This window comes from Prinia subflava, chromosome Z, assembly GCF_021018805.1.
Source record: "Prinia subflava isolate CZ2003 ecotype Zambia chromosome Z, Cam_Psub_1.2, whole genome shotgun sequence".
In the NCBI taxonomy this organism is placed as follows: Eukaryota; Metazoa; Chordata; class Aves; order Passeriformes; family Cisticolidae; genus Prinia; species Prinia subflava.
The window spans coordinates 46,531,917-46,550,668 of record NC_086283.1 but is presented as its reverse complement, the minus strand read 5'-3'; the positions used below and the strand labels follow the sequence as shown (position 1 = coordinate 46,550,668).

The window sequence follows — 18,752 nt, the reverse complement described above, 5'->3', positions numbered from 1 at the left end:
AAATGGACCACTTATAAGATGTGCCTATAATCTTTGACTGGCTGTTGTGACACCTGGCTCTCAAAGTACTGAAATCTGACAATACAAGAAGACATTGAGGTTCAACAGAACTCTGCTCCAAAGCAACTAACAGGAAGATGTGCTCAGTCTTCTAAATCCCAGTACAGTCAACCTAAAACACAGAGAACGAAGGAAATTTTTGGATGAGTCTAGGGGAGGAAGAGAAAGAACAACCTTTTAGATTCTTCACTACTAGAAAAAGCCAGTGAAATGAGATATTGCAAGTGTATTTCTCAGCTTTAAAAGGGTAACTGCAGCAAGGAGGAAAAAAACAAACCATGAAACACTCAGTAAGAAAACCATCTTTCCTGTTCTGAAACTTCTGTATTCCTGGTCCTAATTCCCAAGCAGGAAGAGAAGAGATGCTTCAGACTTTGCACTCACCTCCTGAACACAAGCAACACAAAGGCATGTCATATTGCAAGGATTTCCATCCCATTTCCCATCTTCTACAGGTATGGATGCTCAGTAATAAAAACATTCTGAAAACATGCATATACACAGAAATCCTTCTGACAGTTTCTTTAAGATTACAATAATAATTGTTTTCAGCAGCATCTTTGCTCTTTACTGAACACAGGCAGTGTTCTCCCATCACCACCTAAACAGAATGCTGAAAACCAATCCTAAAAGCATGTGAAAATACACGTGTGTATCTACATATGTAAACGTATTTCCTATGTATGCATAAACACACAAACATGCACATAAATAGGACGTTCCATGAAGTTTAAACTCTCAGGGCATCAAAAGAAAAATGAGTCTTAAGAGCCAGTTACAGTACAATAATATATACAATGAGATGGTATTGTGAAGTGCACAAGTTAACTCAGATAAACATGAGATCTTCATCTCTGCCAAAACAAAGCGTCTTTTCTAGTGTGCATAATTTGATAGGCCTGACAAAATAGAATCCATTAGGTGCACTTAGCCACTGCAAAATTCATTGTAACAAAAGAGAAGCAAGAATACCACGTGAGTAGTCTTTGCAAATAAAATACACACCTAACTCGATTTAGCATTGAAAGTGCTCTGTGGTTACAAATGCCTTTCTGCTAGCTGTCACTGGCCGCTAATTTTTGTTTTAGCAACAGTGTGTACTGAGCACTGCAAAGCCACACAGATGAAAATTTGGCAGGGAACAGAAAGATGGACTGCAGACTACAATTTTAAGGCCAGGTAAAAAAAAAAAAGTACTGCCCTGAAAAGAGGAAATCTGAAATTGTCAGTTTAATGAGCTCCTGAGGCTACAGACATTTTACGCCACAGATTTTTGTGGTTAGGCAACATACACCCTGCTTTGCAATCCACAGTGAGTGCGGTTTGAATTGTAGCAGCTTGGGGGAGGAGCAGGTGGCAGTGGGAAAGAAGCCAAAAACACATAAAAGGTTACTAGGTAATTTGCCAGCACTTAGTATAGCAATCAGTCATGTGTTGGTTTCACACATGAAAAAAAAATTTTGAACAATTTCAAACACTTTAGTATGGGGCAGATTGTAGTCCCTTCAATATGTAACTCTGAATTTGTTTTTAAGGTTAACTTAATGCTAAACATCCCATTTTACTTTTTATTTTCTGAAGTACAAAACTGTATTAATATTTCATAACCTTATGAACTGTTATTACTGTAACAAACGCTCAGCTGAACAGGAAATACAAATTTCTTAGTCTGCAAGCCACAGCTGATACCTTTTCCCTGGTCCTAGAATTATGAGCCAGACACAATTAAGCAATAAAAGGGTTTTTATTTTGGTAATTAAAAAGGATCCTTAGGTGCAATAATTTCTCAAGGCAGAATACACCAAAATGCACAGACACAGTATACTGCGTATACAATTTTACACACCTTGCAAATTAGCATATTAGACAAAGATTCCCCAATGAGGAGCTTAAATGAAAAGCAAGGTATGTCCCTATTCTAAAGTATTCCGCCCCCAAGATGGGCTTGAGCGTAGTTTACAAAGTATGTTCTAGAAAGGGCCTTGGTTTTTCAAAATAAGGTAAGGGTTTCCGCCCCCCAACTGTGAGGCCTTCTGCATATTTGGTTTTCTGGCCTAGCAGAAAACCAGGACTTAAGATATCACATTAAACAATTTCGACTATGTATGCTAAGAATACATAAAAGAAAAGATAAAAAATCATGGAGGCATCACAGTTAATAAAACTTTTACTGCATCTTATGCCTCAGGTTCTCAGAGTTCTCAGGTTCTCAGAGTCTTAGCACAGGTACTTTTTTTTTTACTTATTCATTATACTTATGTAGACTCCTCCCTTAACTCCAAAATGCCTCAAAACTTTGTCCTTTGGAGGATAGCTGTTTGCACCCATATTATAAAAATGTATTTACAAAACCTCTTCTAGGAGGTTTTGCAAGTATTTTGTTTTATAGCAAATTTGGTTTTATAGCAAATCCAGCACAGAATTAGCATCAGCACAGAAAGATCCTAGCTGTAAACAAGCAAGTCATGAGGAAAAAAAAAGTTTTTAAGCATTTCACTAGTTTACTCAAACCTAAGTTTACCCTTGGTTCAGACTGACTATGAGAAACCTTAGTGTAAAACTGATTATGTGAACGTGAGAAGGAATAGGAAGGGATGAAGAACATGTCTTGAATAGCATGGTTCTTGCTACCTCTGTGCTGAGTCCACCAGCATAACATATCACACACAGAGATCTAAATAGCTGGTTTGGCTAAAAACGACTCCACCAGTCTTCAGCAGGCGAATTACACAGCTTGGCGCAGAAATCCACTTAGCAGTCAAAAAGGAACTTAATAAGGTGGATAAATTTGAATGGAAATCTCTCCCCAGTCATAATTTGACTTCCTATTTCTAAATGTTATGCACAGCACCTCTTTCCCTCACTACTGCTTTTTCTCAGTATGTTGGACAGGCAGTCTAGTCAAAAGACCACTACAAGACATAAGCATTCTATTTGTAAAATCGTGTTGGAGGAAGTAGCTTCACAGTAAACTGATTTCTTCCTCAGCAGACAAGGAAACAGACTGCAGCATTCCTAATCCAAATACACATTATTATGGTGACTTTATTTGGACAACAAGATTTTTAATGTATGTGGTTTTTAATACATAACCAGATGTTATTTCCCTCTGTGCTGGTTTTGGTTGGGATAGAGTTAATTCTCTTCACAATGGCTGATATAGGGCTGTGTTTTATGTTTGTGCTAAACAGTGTGTTCCTAATACAGAGATGTTTCTGTTATTGCTGAGCAGGGCTTACACACAGCCAAGGCCTTTTCTGCTTTTCATGCTGCCACACTGGGGAGGAAGTTGGGGGCTCTTGGCAGGTTGGGAGAAGACTCAAGAGGGATGACACCAACTGACCAAAGAGACATTGCAGACCATACGACATCATGCTCAGTATATAAAATTGAGGGAAAGAAGAGGGGGTGTTTGGACTGATGGCATTTGTTTTCCCAAGTCACCATTACCTGTGATGGGGCCCTGATCTCTTGAAGATGGCTGAACACCTGCCTGCCCATGGGAAGCAGGGAATTAATTCCTTGTTTTGATTTGCTTGTGTGCACAGCTTTCACTCTCCCTCCTAAACTTTCCTTATTTCAACCCACAAGTTTCACACCTTTTATCCTCTCCCTAATCCTACTGGCGAGGGAGTGAGTGAGCAGCTGCATGAGTCTTGACTGCTGTCTGGGGTTAAACCACAACATACTGCCCCATAATGGAAGTCACTGCCATTTTCTTTCCCCTTTCTAGGACAGGGCCAACAAAACTATGCCATTCATTACTTCTGAGGTTCCACAGTTCAAAGTTCAGAGCACTAGCCTGAACTACTAACAATATCACCTTACATCCATAGAACACTCTAAGAGTTCTTACATCAGGCCCATATTGTCACATAGCAAAAATGAAAGCAACATCCCTCAGTAGAGCGGCTGGACAGTAGCAGTCCTTAATGCGATGGTGTACCTGAAGATACTGACATAGAACCTCTCCTCTTCCTCCGTGTTTGTAAGGGAAAAGCAATGACTGATAAGCAGCTGACAAAAATTAAGCAACCAAACACTACCTTGCTGAGGGAATAAGGTTGAGAGCTCCATGAAGAACATAGTCAAGCTCAGCATGTTTCTCCAGCACAAGTGCCACCAAGCCCTCACAGCAGGCTGTTCGCAAAGCAACATTCTCACTGCAGCACTTCTCCCAAAGGAGGTTCAGAGCAGGAGTCTGAAGACAAAAGCATGGGACATAAGTAATGAAAAGGCTCACACTGATTTATCTTCGTTCATCTCAAACACACTTTAAAATAAAAACCAGCTCAACCACTCCTCCTGAAGCCTTAGAGAGCACAAGAGGTAGCTGAGGTCCAGATTCTGTTCCTGTGAGAAGTCTTTGCAGGGACAGCTCCCACTTTCTTGCCCTCTGCTGTCTAGGCCCATGGTAGGGTATAACACTTAATGTCTCTGACAAAACAGTAATGCAGATGAATTTTTCAGCTGTGCCTATGCAGACAGAATCATGGAATGGTTTGTGTTGGAAGTGACCTTAAAAATCATCTAGTTCCAGCTCTGGGGCATGGGTGGGGCTGCTGTTAACTGTCAGGTTGCCCAGATCCCATCTAATCCCTGACCTTGAACACATCCAGGGACAGGATTTTTTAATCAGTTTCCTGATTTAAAAAATAAGGATGCAACTGGAGACAACTCAGAAACTGCCATGACAAGCTGTGTCTACACCAAAGTGTAGTACAGACAGCTAAAGACAGGTGTACAAAGGGCCATCCAAAGGTAAGTCATCTTTACCAAACACATGAAGTTCTATCTGCTGGTAAGCATGATGATTTGGCAGTAACCATCAAAACTGCTGCTGGTTTCTATGGTAAATTAGTATTCACAGATTAGTTTGCTGACTTGTGACTTCCAACTGGAGAACAAGAAAGGTTTAAAAAAACAGAGACTGCAAAATGCTCTTGAATATAAAGGGAGTCTGCAATGTCTAACTAGCACAGTCTTCTGCTTCCTAGCATTCTAGTTGCTGTATTTCAGTCTCATACCTTCATATAAGCAGCATTAGGAGGAAAACATCAGCTTGTAGCTCAGAACAGAACACAATTTGGGAACATGATTATGATCAGGACTATGAAAGAGCTTCTGTTAGATAAACTACACACCCCCAATATTCCCTCACATCAAAACTTCGCACTTTCCAGGTCTGGGTTTGTCAGGGTGAAGTCCCCACACTGTATCAATTTCTGTTAATTTCTGGACAGAAATGCCAGCTTTTGGGGAGAAAATGCAGAGGAGCAAATCCTAACTAACATCTTTCCCATTTGCTATGACGCTTGCAATTGCCAACATTTCACATACCTCTCTGTTAACAAGACATGCACTTAAGTGAGCTTGACTCATTTAAAATCCAAAGTATTTACTCCTTTACATCATGCCTTTATTTACAAAGCATTTACATCCTGCTCTCTCCTGCAAAAATACAAGCTCTAGTTAGCTGATATGAAATGTAACACCAATGCAGGTATGTGAAATGCCATATTTCTTGACACTTTTATAGCAATGTCAATAAATTTCCAACTCAACAGAATGTCTCAGTCTCTGTACTTCACTCTCAGTAACACAACTAAATTAAACTCTCTTAAACTGAACATCGCTAAATATAGGTATTCTGCAGGATTGAGGCTTCTGCCATTAAGTCTTGTAATGGAAGTAAAACTGCTCTTCTGATGCCACAGTTTAACTGTTTCTGTATGCCCAAATACATATTAATAACTATCTTATTTAACTTCTAGAATTGTATTAAAATTACACGTGGAGAATGGGAAAACCTACAAAAAGTACATAAAATAATCACATGAGGATGAGCGAGGAGATGAAAGTGAAAAAGACCTTGTCAGAAGCCTGTTGGATCTTCTTTGAAGAAACTTTTTCTTTTAGTACTGCAGCAATCAGATGGCCCACTGCCTAAAGAGAAAAAGAAACAAAAAACACATACAGATGCATTAAAAGAAATAACATGAAAAGAAATAAAAAACACAAGCATTATTTTTCAGTTCTCCAGTAAAAAAACTTTACAATGCTACTGCATATGATCATTTTGTTATGACTGAAATACCAACCTTATGGATACTGAACCTGAAATATGCTTTAAAATCAAACATTTCCATAATGTTGATATACTCACTTTTACATTATGCTGTGACAAACTTCCACATGACTCCACATAAGTCCAAAGGCCTCTTTTGTACAGGTACATAGGTATTTAGTAAAATTTAGTAAAATAAAAATTATTAAATTCTGTACTATTTAAGGAAGCAGAACACAGCACAGCTAAGCAATTTGCCCAAATCTTTGCACAAAGTTTTGCCTTAAGTACTTTGCATATCCTTTTATCACAGCTCTTGCAGAAATATTTCCTTTACTTTAAACAGGGCAACAGGTTTGACATTAACATTATTCCTCATTATGCTATTCTGTGGCAGAAATAATTAACAAGTTTTAAATAGTCAAGGTCTTCAAAACAAAAAGCTGCAGTTCCCCAAAACAGCCCAGGTTTACTCTTTTGAGGTGATGACTAAGGTCCTCATTTTATTTTAGTAGAAGTCCGATTTCCTCAAACTGTCTTTCAAAATCTAAATGTGAACCAAAATACACTCAAAGGCATCAGGTTGTTTGAGCCTAGGCTTTTGTCTTCTGACTCATCTTAATGACCTATTCTGTCTTGTTTCATAATTACTGACACTTTTACACAGAAAACCCATTTTGAGAAAGACAGAAAGACATGTTTTTGTAGTAACGGCACAAAAATGTTTCAGATTACCAGTGTGCCCAGAACAGCTGCTGCATCTACTCTTCTCTGCTAATGACAGCTCATTACATTTGGAAAAAGTAAACTAGGCCACCAAGGAATAAAATTAAAATAAAAATTAGCATTTTGTTTTTCTTAGTATATAAAAAGACAGGATCAGATTATTTCCAATGTTTCAAGGTTCCTTCTCCATTCAAAAGAAGGAACCTTTCATTTCCACTTCATTTATGTTCTAGTTGCCAACCTGTCATAACAAACTGAAATAAGAACTTACAATTCTTGGAAAGACAGCTCCTTAAACAGTCCTAGACTACATGGACTATGCTTTTTACATGTAAGGATATGCACTCTAAAACATTTCACTTGAAAAGACAGGTTTCTTGGAAACCTTACTCTTGAGGAAACAGAAGGAGAAAATGGGACCAAGTCAGACGTTTATCTCTGTGTGTAACTAAACCACTGCAAGAGCAACAGTGCGCTCCCCAGGCAGATCAGATCTCTCAGTGCCCTTACTAAGGAGAAGACTACATTATCTTTTCTTTTTCCTTTTTCCTTTAAAAGGATCTTCAGAAGTTAATTTACACCTACATCCTTAAGACACTTCTATCACACAGGAAAAGGGGCATATCAATAGAAACTTGGCTTTTGCAGTGATCTAGCTATACAGAAAAGTCAAAATGCAGATTAGCTCCCTGCACTTCTAGAACTTGATTCAGCAGTAAAACTTTAAACTACAAGTCTATGCTCAAGTTCTTCACTTTTCTGATTATGTGTAGACTACACATTTTGCAGAGCAGGTATCTTGGTTGGTCCCAGAAAGAGAAGACATCTCTCATGAAGTGGAATCCTGACCTGATTATAGTTTGAAGATCACAGAATTTTTTCCAGGGGTCACAGAATACAAGTGGAAACTATCAAAACAGCAAAAGCACAGGACAAAATCAACCAAACCACATTAGTAGACCTTGATGATGTGCAGCTGTAGTAATGAGCCAAGACATTTAAGCAATACAACAGCGTACCATGGGGACATTCTGCACTAAAGAAAATTAACTGTTTCAAAGATCCTGAGTCCTACTCATCAAGGCTAGTAATGATATAAACTCAGCTGCAGTGTAAGACACTTTGCTAGAACTTAAATCAACTGCAGCTTTCAGGGACATGGCTTCCTCTCCCAAATGCCAAGCTGATGACAAGTGGACTTGTGCATCTCTCTTTCAAACCTAATTACAGTTAAACCCAGGTGAACTGACTGAAATGAAGAGGCAAGAGTGGCACGAGGTTGCACAGACTGCATTCTGACCAACTTACTTCAAACAAACAAATGGGTACATACTTAATCCTGAATTCAAAACAGGATGAGGAAGAAAATGGAAATTAGCAATGAACTTACAGCCAAAGAGATACATTTTTAATACTGAAATGAGAAATGGTAAAGTAAAGAAGGTGTATGTTTCAACCAGAGACTATTATTACTATCCTTCTTTCCTGTCCATTGAACATACTATGATAAACACTTATTGGACATGATAATTTCAGGTGAAAATGACAAGGAGCCAATGCGTGGATCAGAAAATAAAGGGGGATGAGCTGAGCTGCATACAGTCATCCCTTGATGACAGACACGACTGCAATAGTTCATCAGTTCTCATTACCAAGGAAGAAACAGAGCAGCTCTATGAAGTATTGCAAAGTATTGCAGCCCCACACATGGCATTTGGTAATTTCTGACTTCTCTTGAGATCACAAGGTCACTAAAAACCACTCGGCCACACTCCAGCCTTCCAGTCATGGAAAGTTTCTGATTTTCGTGAAGAGACTTTATAGTGATGAACAATTACGTCCCATGTTTCTGTTTACACAGAAATGGCAATTAGAATTTGATTGTGATTTAAGAATACTCTGTTTCTCTTGTCTTCTGACTTTGGAAAAAAAACAGATAGGCAGATAAGCAGCAGTTGTTGGAACACACATTTCCACAGACAGCTTGATTTGTTTCAATGCATTTAAAAATTACCTGTGATTGAACAACTGCATTAGGAAATTCAAATCTCTTCTTGATGTCATCCAACATTTTGGCTCTGTCATATGACACTAAATTTCACTCTGCAGGAGAGATTCAAAAAATATACTCAGGACTAGGAAAGACAGCATGCTATTTTCTACATCCTCCACCCCCCATATTTATGTTGTACTTAACAACAGATGCAAGCATTAAAGGATTTTCTTTCCCCTCTGAAGTCTACCATATCACCTTGTCTTTTAGGCTTGAACCCAAGAAATGCTGAATACTCATTGGTCTTGCACAAAGAATGGGTTACAGACATTTCTTAATGCTGCAACAAATATACCATTTCATATGGCACAGCATATGTGTACTCTGAAAGCACGTATTCTTGAGAGCATTTTAAGCATATTTCATTGACTTGAAAATGAGACAGGTCAAAAGGAGTGTTCACAGTCTCACAAACATGATTTAAAATGAAAAATTATCCACAAACTTTCCATCATTTCATGCGGACCAGAAGTAAAACAAACAAAAGACCAACCTGTGAGACAGCAAATGGCAACTGTGGTTTGGGGCTGGAACACTTGAAGTGAAAAGTTCTCTGCAAGTTGGAATATGTAGGTACTCACAAGCACAGATGAACCTACATCAAAGAGAAATTAGAAGTCAGTTTGTTACACACCAATGAAACTGATGGCCACTACAAATACTTAAATATTTCAGTTTACTATAAACTCACCTCCAGTCACTTGGAATGGCTTCCTTAAAAAACCAAAAAAGCTAGTACTGGTTGAAAACATAAGTGCAATCCCTTCCAATAAGCATTGAGAAAATATATACATGCAAAATACTCAAATTCCCAGACATGTTATCAGTGTCAGAATATTGCCCCTGATTTTTAAAAAGATGCAATTAAAGTCTGGATACAAGCAATGCAGCATGTGCCACAAAAAATATCATTTGTGGCAGGAAAACTCAAAATTAATAGTTACATTAATAGAATAGTGAATACAAATTCCTTGCAGTTAAGCAGTGAGGTATTCCCATATACTTGTGGATTACATGCCTGAAAATGCAAGACAAAAAAACAACACTGATGCTTGGGTTTGTATAGTTTTAGAATTTAGCTTGATGGTATGGGTTTGTATAGTTTTAGAATAGATGTTATGGCATTTTGAGACAATAGGTGTCCATATAATAAATGAACACACATTAAACTAGAGCAGATATCTTGCTTAAAAAAAATAAAATTGCCACAGCAAACAATTCCAGACATACCTAGATCTGTTGAGCATGGCTAATAACTCCAGTGGATCTAGATGTATCAGCCTATTTGTATATATAAACCAAACAAGCAGCAAAATGAGGTAAGGCTCCTTTCTGCGCAGTTTTTACACGAACACATTGGAATTACATTGTATCTCTCATCAGGTAATTTTTTTTACCCACCTTAAAAGGAAAAACTACTACAGGGGATCACTACAAGCACAGAACATACTTTCGGTGTAAGCAAAAATCAGCTATTCCACACAGGCTAGAAGTCCAGGGCCCTTGCATCAGACACAGATCCTAAATTTTATCCATCTAAACTAAACATCTACAGAATAGTTACAATGCAACAGCTGTATCAGTGCAATTAAATTAATTTAAATACTATCTAAACAGTTCCTCAGTCTTCAGCAATGACTCTTAGAAAAGGCAACTGTATATGCATATATAATGCCCACAAAGATTACAAAATACATGGATAATCGAGGCTGGCAGAGACCTAAATATGCTTTTTGTTCAACCTCCCATTCAAAGGATGTTCAGACACGTAGTCAGACCAGGTTGCTCAAGACTTAGCCCCAGTTTGGCTTTGAAAACCTCTCAAGATCAGGGAAGGCACCACATTAGCATGCTGTCCTGATCAACAAAAGCTTTCTCTCCATTGCTAGTCTTTAACTCGTGTGAAGCACCTGGCTGTGCTTTCTTTCATCCTCCTCCCATCCCCTCTGGCTGTACCAGAGCTGCTACTGGGTACCAGTGTTCAGCTGTTCCTCCTCCCAGCTGATCAGCCTTAGAAACCACAGCCTCTCCTCAAAAGGCAAGGGCCCCAGCCCCATTATCTCAGTGATCTCTGCTGAATTCAGTCCTTATGGTCACTATGTCCCCCTTATGGGCACTGTGTCACACAAGGATCCAGAATTGGACATGTCAATATGAGATCTAAGGAGTGCTGAGCAGAGGTGGACGAATCTCACCCTAACACAGCTCTGTCACACATCCCAGAGCAACGCCTGCCGGGGTCTATGGCCCTCCCAAAGAACTGCTCCCCAGCCCATCCTGTAAGGGGTCGGTCAAGACAGGGCATTTGACATTGCTGAAATTCTTGAGGTTCCCATAACCTGTTCCTCTAGTCCATGCAGAGGGCAATCCTGCCAGCAGGCACACATCCTACCTTCGACACAGGAACAGGGTGGGAGACAGTGTTGAAGGCCTTGTACAAGAGTAGGTAAATGACACCTACCACTCCATTTCACTGCAAATCCGATTATCATTTATTAAAGGCAATCATGTGGGTCAGGCATAACTTTTCCTCATGTGCATTATTCCTAGTAAAAATCACTGAATCAGACAGTTCAAGAACAAAGATTTCCAGAGCTCATCTAGTCCAATCCTGTCATCAAAGCCGGTCTGAATCGTCCTCTCTACCAAATCCAGTGAAGCCCTGAAAAACCACAAGGATGGAAGAGGTGGAGTCACCATCCCTGGAAGTGTTCAAGAAATGACTGGATGTGGCACTTTGGGCTGTTGTTTAGCTGGCATAGTGGTTTTCAGTTAAATGCTGGACTTGATGATCTTGAAGGTCTTTTCCAACCTCCACGACTGTCTGATTTGTGGGCGCCTTCCACCTCAGGACATTCTATGATATATCATCAACCACACACATAAAAAACCATCCACCCCAGAAAACCCACCAAACACTCAGACAGACAAGCATGATAAAGAAAGAAAAAAAAACCATGGTACTGGAAAGGGATCTTGGCTTGTCAGTGTAAATGACTAGCATCTGTGTAGCCTTGAGTTTGACTTACTGCAAGATGGTCACAAAGTTGCTCTATCACTGCCCCTCAACTGAAAAAGGGGCAAAAATATGATTAAGGGCTTATGGTATAATGGAAGGAAGATCACTCAGTAACTACTGTTACATAGAAAACTGACCCAAGCCAAGAAAATTTATTTTTACCAATGAAATCTGAGTAGAATAGTAAGAAATAGTAAGAATCTAGAAACACATTCCCCCCACCTTTCCATTCCTTCTGGGATCAACTTCACTCACTACCAACTTCTCTATTTCTTCCCTCTGAATGGATTAGGGGATCAGGAAATGATGTCACAGTCACACTTCTCCCAGCTCCAGCACGGGATCCCAACCACAGTCTGCAGTTCTTCATGTACTGCTCCAGCAATACATGAAGAACTCCCTTCTATTGAGTGCAGTTGTTCAGGACCAGACTGCCCAAGTGTGGGTCCTAACTCTTGCCAGAAAACCAGTTTCAGTGTGGGCTCCTGTCTCCATGGTCCCATTGGTCCTTCCAGGAGCCTGCTCCAGCATGGGCTCCTCTCCATGAAGTTACAGCCTCCTCTGGGCATCCAACTGGTCTAGCATGGGGTTCTCCACTGGCTGCAGGTAGATACCTGCCTTATCATGGACTTCCATGGCCTGCAACACACACGTGCTACTTTACCATGGTCTTCACCATGGACTGCAGAGCAATTTATGCTCCACCACCCAGAGCATCTCCTCTCCCTCCTTCTGCATCTTGTTGTCTGCAGGGCTGTTTCTCTCATGTTCTCACTGCTCTCTTTGGACTGCTGTTTTGTGAGACACTAATTCTGAAGCTTTGAGAAAAGCTAAGGTTACAGTTAACAATAGATGTTGCTGATTTAGCTGAAATGAATAGATAAGCTTTGCTGAAATCAGTTAAAAGTTAGAGGCTAGTTAAAAGAAACCGGATTTAAGATAAGCTACCCTGGATTTAGTAACTCATTGCTTGTCAAACAGAGAAACCAATCAATACAACACAAGACGTCCCGTTTCCAGAAACCCAATGAAATAGTTCTGGAAAACAGGAAACAGGGAGTTCTACCATCCATCAATCACATCTGCATTGAAAAGGTTGAAAGTTTAGAACGAGGAAGACTCGTTGTACTTCCTCCTTTTGGTGACCACTCCTCACAAAAGGACCACCGACCCATTTCAGGGAACAAACTACGCATGCTTAATAGCCTTGTTGTCAATTAGCGTATGAAGCGGAGAGGAAGAAGTGACAGGAGTATGAATATGCATTTGTATTTTGTGTATTCAACATTTTTGTAAATAAAAGGCTTTGTAATTACCCGTGATCTCTGCAGTGCGCATTAGGGAGCTATCCCACGCGCTGCCCGGCGTCGCAATAAACATACACTTTCTAACTTTAACTGTTAGAGTCTTTTGTCCGTCACAGTTGAATATTGATATTAGATCGATATTCATATTTTAATAAATCATGTGCAGCGGTTTTTCACCTTCTTGAACTTGTCCTCCTCAAGGTGCTGCCACCGTCACTGGCGGGCTTGGCCCCGGCCAGCAGCCGGTCCATTTGGAGCCGGCTGGCATTGGCTCTGTCACACATGAGGAATGGTTCTGGCAGCTTCTCACAGAGGCCACCCCTGTAGCCCTCCTGCTACCACATCCTTGCCATGCAAATCCAATAGCGCGTCCTAATGTTAAAAGGGACAAGCATTGCTAATTCAAGTGAACCAGAGAGAGGCTCGCGGCACTACACCTTCGGACCCGGTCCAGTTCTCCAAAACAAACTCCGCCAATGTAAGTTAAGCCACGTAACAGAAAATTTCCCGCCCGTGGTCTCAGAGCCCTTTTCTCCTTTTTAAGGGCTCCCGATTCAAACCAGTGTTCCTACCAAGCCAGGAGCGAGAACACCTGCACACACCCTCACTGCTTGCGCGGACACACGCAAACGTCTCAGAGCGACCAGCTTCAAACACAAACGTAAAACAAACAGCACTCCCTCACACAGGGCAGTAGCGGCAGCTGTCTTTACTTCGCTGCCTCCGAACCTCGAGAACCGCTCCCGCCGCCCGCCCGGGGTCCACTCACCTCGGCCGGGCTCGCTGCGCCTCCGGCACGGCCACGGCGCACCCGGAAGCGGCCGCGCACAGCGCGCAGGCGCGGCGCCCGGCGCAGGCGCGGCGGGGCGGGAGGGCCGCGCTGACGGGAGCGCGGGGGGGAGACGGGGACCCGGCAGAGGTGTCCTGAGCGCTCGACTTTAGCGGCTCCAAAATTACTGCAGAGGCGCCAGCCTCCTAAACGCTTTGGCAGGCAGTCATCAGCGAGCTGTAGGGAGACTAGGAAGACCCTGGACGTGAAGAATAAATGAGGCTCTGGTTGCTGCATGTTACCACATAATCACAGAATCAATTTAGGTTGGAAAACACTTCTAAGAATATCGAGGGTGCAGCTCTCTCAAAGGCAGAAGAGTTTAAGCCCAGTTCCGATGGATTTTGGTAGCTGCTCTTCTATTAACTGGTAACCACACGTCTGAGACAGGCCGTATTCTCAGTTAAGGTTGCTAGTTTAATACAAAACAGCACTTCTGTTCTCTACCTAACATCAAAGCAACACACAACTTCTGCGAGGCATATATAACATAAGAATGGCTCTCAGTGAAAATATCTTCAGAAAAATTCACTAATATTTTGAAAGGAATTTGTTTGAAAATGGTTAGGTTAAGGTTAGATTATTCTCTCTCAAGAGAGAATAATCTCTTCTGTCTTCTCTGAGTTAGTTTGAGCTGAAAGTAATGGAATGCTGACAAATAAGAAACAAAAGTAAATTTAGACAAGTCTGTATAGTATTTTTTCAGGTTTTTTTTTTTTATTTGAAAAGATCAGGGGTATATTGTTTTCAGTTTCACCAGCTAAAGCCATAGGCAGTTTATGGTATTCAAAGAGCCTTGCCACTGCCAGCATTGCATTGGTGGAAACATGCACTGCCACTTCCAAGAAGCCCTAAAAGCCCAGAAGCGACTTAATGTATTCTCTTGAGCTGCCTACCTGTGTACAATCCAAAGGGATCAATCAGATCCCAGAGAACATGTGGACTGCTTGCTCCATCTGTGACCTCTCTGATGCAACTCTTTTCAAGCAGCACGTACAAGTATTTGTGACATGGCTTTTTGGCTCAGTACACTCTGGCAAAAATGGGCTCCTGTGTCTGCCTGCTGCTGAAGTATCATAAAGTGAGGAGAAAGGACCTGTAGGAATTTTCACAAGGATGTATTTCAGTCCATCTCTAGGTGGCCACAGGTGATGATGTGAATCCAAAGGCAGTGTTCAGTCTCCTTTGCCTGTTTCCATGCTTTCTGCTTCATCTAAGGACATCTTGCTATTGACAGATTGGTTTGCTGACATTTTGTGATTACTAGTCAGCTGTGAAGGGCCATCACTCCACCAATGCAGAGCTTCCATGGACTTCAATGCAAATCCAGTGGGAGGGCAGAAATGAGAAAAAAGTCCCTGGTTTGTACCCTCACAGGCTGTTGAGATGAATAAGAGTGGTGATGCTTTAGCTTTAGCTTTCATATTTTCAGATTCTGTGCTGCTTAGGTGTAGTTCTGAGCCTTACATTAAGTGTTAGTAAGCTCTCTTCACAGAATAGGTAGACAAAACAAATCCTTTTCCTGCTGAGGACCCAAGGACAACTTTCAGGCCCAAACCCATAAACAACAGTGGACTGAAGGGAGGAACAAGAAGGATGAGACCTCACAACCTGAAGCTGTAATTGGACAATTAAACCCCAGTATGTAAATGGGCCAAAACTTATAAAAATGTAAGATCTCATGACCAGTCATCCATTTTTTTGGGACCATTCTTAGTCCACCCTGGGTGTAGCTCTGGTCAGGCTCCTGCCCTCCCAAGGGGGATCCTGAAAGCCTTTCAATAAATACCTTCTTTATTCTCTAGCTCTGTCTGGTCTCTGTTTCAGCCTTCCTAAGGCATCAGTGGAAATTGCATAACTCTCACGATGGAGAGCTCTGCAATTCACAAGATTAGGCTTGAAATGCCATACTGAACTTCATCCTGTAGGAGATCATAGATAAAAACTCCCTTTGCAAGCAAGGCCTGTGGCATTTTTTGTCACCTCTACAGCACTTTTCCTTTTATAATTTCAAGGTCATAGAGCTTGTCTGAGAGGTCAAGTGCATTGCAACAACATGCCATCCAGGGAAACTTCTCCAGCTGTGTGTTAGCTCCATGTTGTGTCCTAGACATGGGAGCCTTAGTTCAAAGTACAGTGCCAAGTCTGCTACTGCTCAAATGAGCATTAGCCAAAATGGCTTTCAATTTGTTGCTAATTGCAATGAGACCTCCTGAGATTAAAGGAGCACATAGTAATTTATTTTGGTGCAAAGCATTCTTAGTGTGTTGATACTGTGAAGCATCTTGCTTGGACAAGCATCTCACCAGAGGTTTCATGCTTGGTGTGCAAGTATTGGGAATATCACATCCATTCTCTGGATTACTTGACTGTGGTGTGTAATTGCTAGCACTGTTCCTAAGCCCTGAGTTTTGTGCAGGTCATCTAAGGATATTGAGGCATGAGAACACTGAGTGTATGTAACATGAACGCTGTCACAAAGGGCTCTTGGTAGCTCCAGAGACTGAGTTGTGGCTTGAGACAAAAAGAATCCATCTCCATGAAACCATTTCCTGTCCTATGGTCTCAATCTGTTTTAATAACATATTTTTCTATGCTGATATCTCAGAAGGAGGAAAAAAGCAGAAACTATCTCTTAAAGGACATACTTAAATTTACAGATACTGCTTTTGATTGCCTTTCAACTTATAGAGCTTGGCTGTGAAACCGAGATACATTTTCTGTAGTTGCCTGAAGTGGTGTCCCCAACTTTCAAGGTCTTCCATTAAAGTAGGAGAAACACGTGGGGGTTCTGAAGGTAGCATCAGTGTGAAAGTCATAACTGGGTTTGATTCAGAGCAGTTTATATCAGCTGCAGCTTATGCTGAAAAATGCTTTCCCTAGGAAATTTTTGAAATCAGTTTTCCCTTCTGAAAGGAATTTGACACCTTTGGGAAATGTCTCCAACACAATTTTCTGCTGGTCTTAATGTGTCCTATCTGTTATACAGAAAGGAATAACAATAGAATTCAGCCAACTTGTATTGGGCTGCCAAATAGAATTACCACCCTCCGATTTGTGTGACAGAGTTCTTGAAAAGGTCAGCAAATCTGTGAAAACTGGCTTGTGAATTTTCTTCCAGGAAAAAACTAGGCAGAAGTCCTTGTTTCCAGTTACACTTTTTGTAGGCTACTCCAAGTTGTTTTATTACGGGGCAATCTAATCACATGAGAGGTGATGCATGGTAATGCTCTCCAAAAAATCCCAGAAGGTTCTCTTGGCAGCATTTGTAATGTGCTGTGAGGTCTCCCAGTGAAGGTTACTATGCAAATGAAATCATACAGTAAAAGCACTGATACTGGCCTAATCTGCATATCTCATTTTTACATGGAATTTTATCCAAACCAGAAAGCAATTCTAGCTTTAATCATGAAGCAGAGGAATAATGGAAGTTCCAGTTAAGAATATATTGCAGAAACCAATAGCAAAGTCTACGATTATTGAGCTATATTTAAGTCTCTTGAGCCTGATAATGAAATACAGTTTTAGCAAATGGACATGCCTAGTCAGCTATGTCTTTAGCTGTCATAACTAAGAAGGCATTCAACTTTCAAATGCAGCTGCTTTTGCTCCAAACAGTATTCAGCTATAAAGGGCCGTCACTCCACAAATGCAGAGCTTCCATGGACTTCAATGCAAATCCAGTGGGAGGGCAGAAATGAGAAAAAAGTCCCTGATTTGTATCCTCACAGGCTATTGAGATGAATAAGAGTGGTAATTGCTCAAATCTCATAAGGGAGAACTCTGCAACTCATAAGATTAAGCTTGGAATGCCATACTGAACTTCATCCTGTAGGAGTTCATAGATAAAAATTCCCTTTGTATTAGAGCAAGGAAAGCCTGTGGCATTTTTTGACTGTCTGTACAGCACTTGCACTACTGAAGGGTAATGTAGAAAGTTTGAGGCATATTTCAGGCAAAGACTAATTGCTGGCACCATTGGACCGTTTCGGTTTCCCATTGATTGTATCAAGTGGCAGAGAATTTTTAAAGAGGTAAAAGAATTTTTGGCATCAGTTCTCACTCTCAGGCTCACGGATCCTGCAAAGCCCTTCAATTTACATGTGCATGAATGAAAATGAATAGGTAGTGGAGTGATAGCACTGAAATTAGGACCTCATCAGAGACGGGTTTCTTACTATGTACAACTAGATCTGATTTTATTAAATCAGCAGCAGCAGCAGCTACAGTATTAGAAAGAAGTCGCCCCCTTGTTCTGGAATACACTGTAACAAATTTATGTCCCACACAAGGCGGAAGTACTTTTGAAACAGTACATAACTCAAGCCTTATTGCCATAGCAAGCACATATGTACAAATGGATCCTTCTAGTGCTGGATAACATAATTTTGAAAAGATGCAATAGGGCCAAATAGTGTGAGCAGGTGATGAACACTTCAAGTAAACTGCAGGCAGATGTAACTGATGTTCCTTTGCACAATCCAGATCTAACTTTGTAGGTGGTTCATCTTCATATTCGGATAGGCAACAATGAACAAGATACACTTTGAACAGCCAAGGGCAAGTAATAGAAGCTGAACTTCACTAGATTCGAAAAAAACAAACTGCATTCTACCTTTACTTACATGATGCAGCACAGCAAAACCTGAGGATTCAAGGAGTGAAATTAAGGATGTGATTTAGATTGTTTT

At 40.8% G+C, this 18,752-nt stretch overlaps 1 protein-coding gene across 1 annotated transcript in view; it reads right to left on the bottom strand.

Annotated features, from left to right (window-relative positions):
• Positions 1 to 14,078, bottom strand: part of FOCAD (focadhesin) — a 96,487-nt gene extending 82,409 nt beyond the window's left edge. The window contains exons 1-5 of the mRNA XM_063421601.1: positions 14,002 to 14,078; positions 9,400 to 9,501; positions 8,868 to 8,956; positions 5,932 to 6,006; positions 4,107 to 4,261 (exon numbers count right to left, since the gene is read on the bottom strand). Coding sequence (XP_063277671.1) covers positions 4,107 to 4,261; positions 5,932 to 6,006; positions 8,868 to 8,924 — 287 coding nt within the window. The 5' untranslated portion in view covers positions 8,925 to 8,956; positions 9,400 to 9,501; positions 14,002 to 14,078. The remainder of the gene's footprint in view (positions 1 to 4,106; positions 4,262 to 5,931; positions 6,007 to 8,867; positions 8,957 to 9,399; positions 9,502 to 14,001) is intronic.
• Positions 14,079 to 18,752: the final 4,674 nt, after the last annotated feature.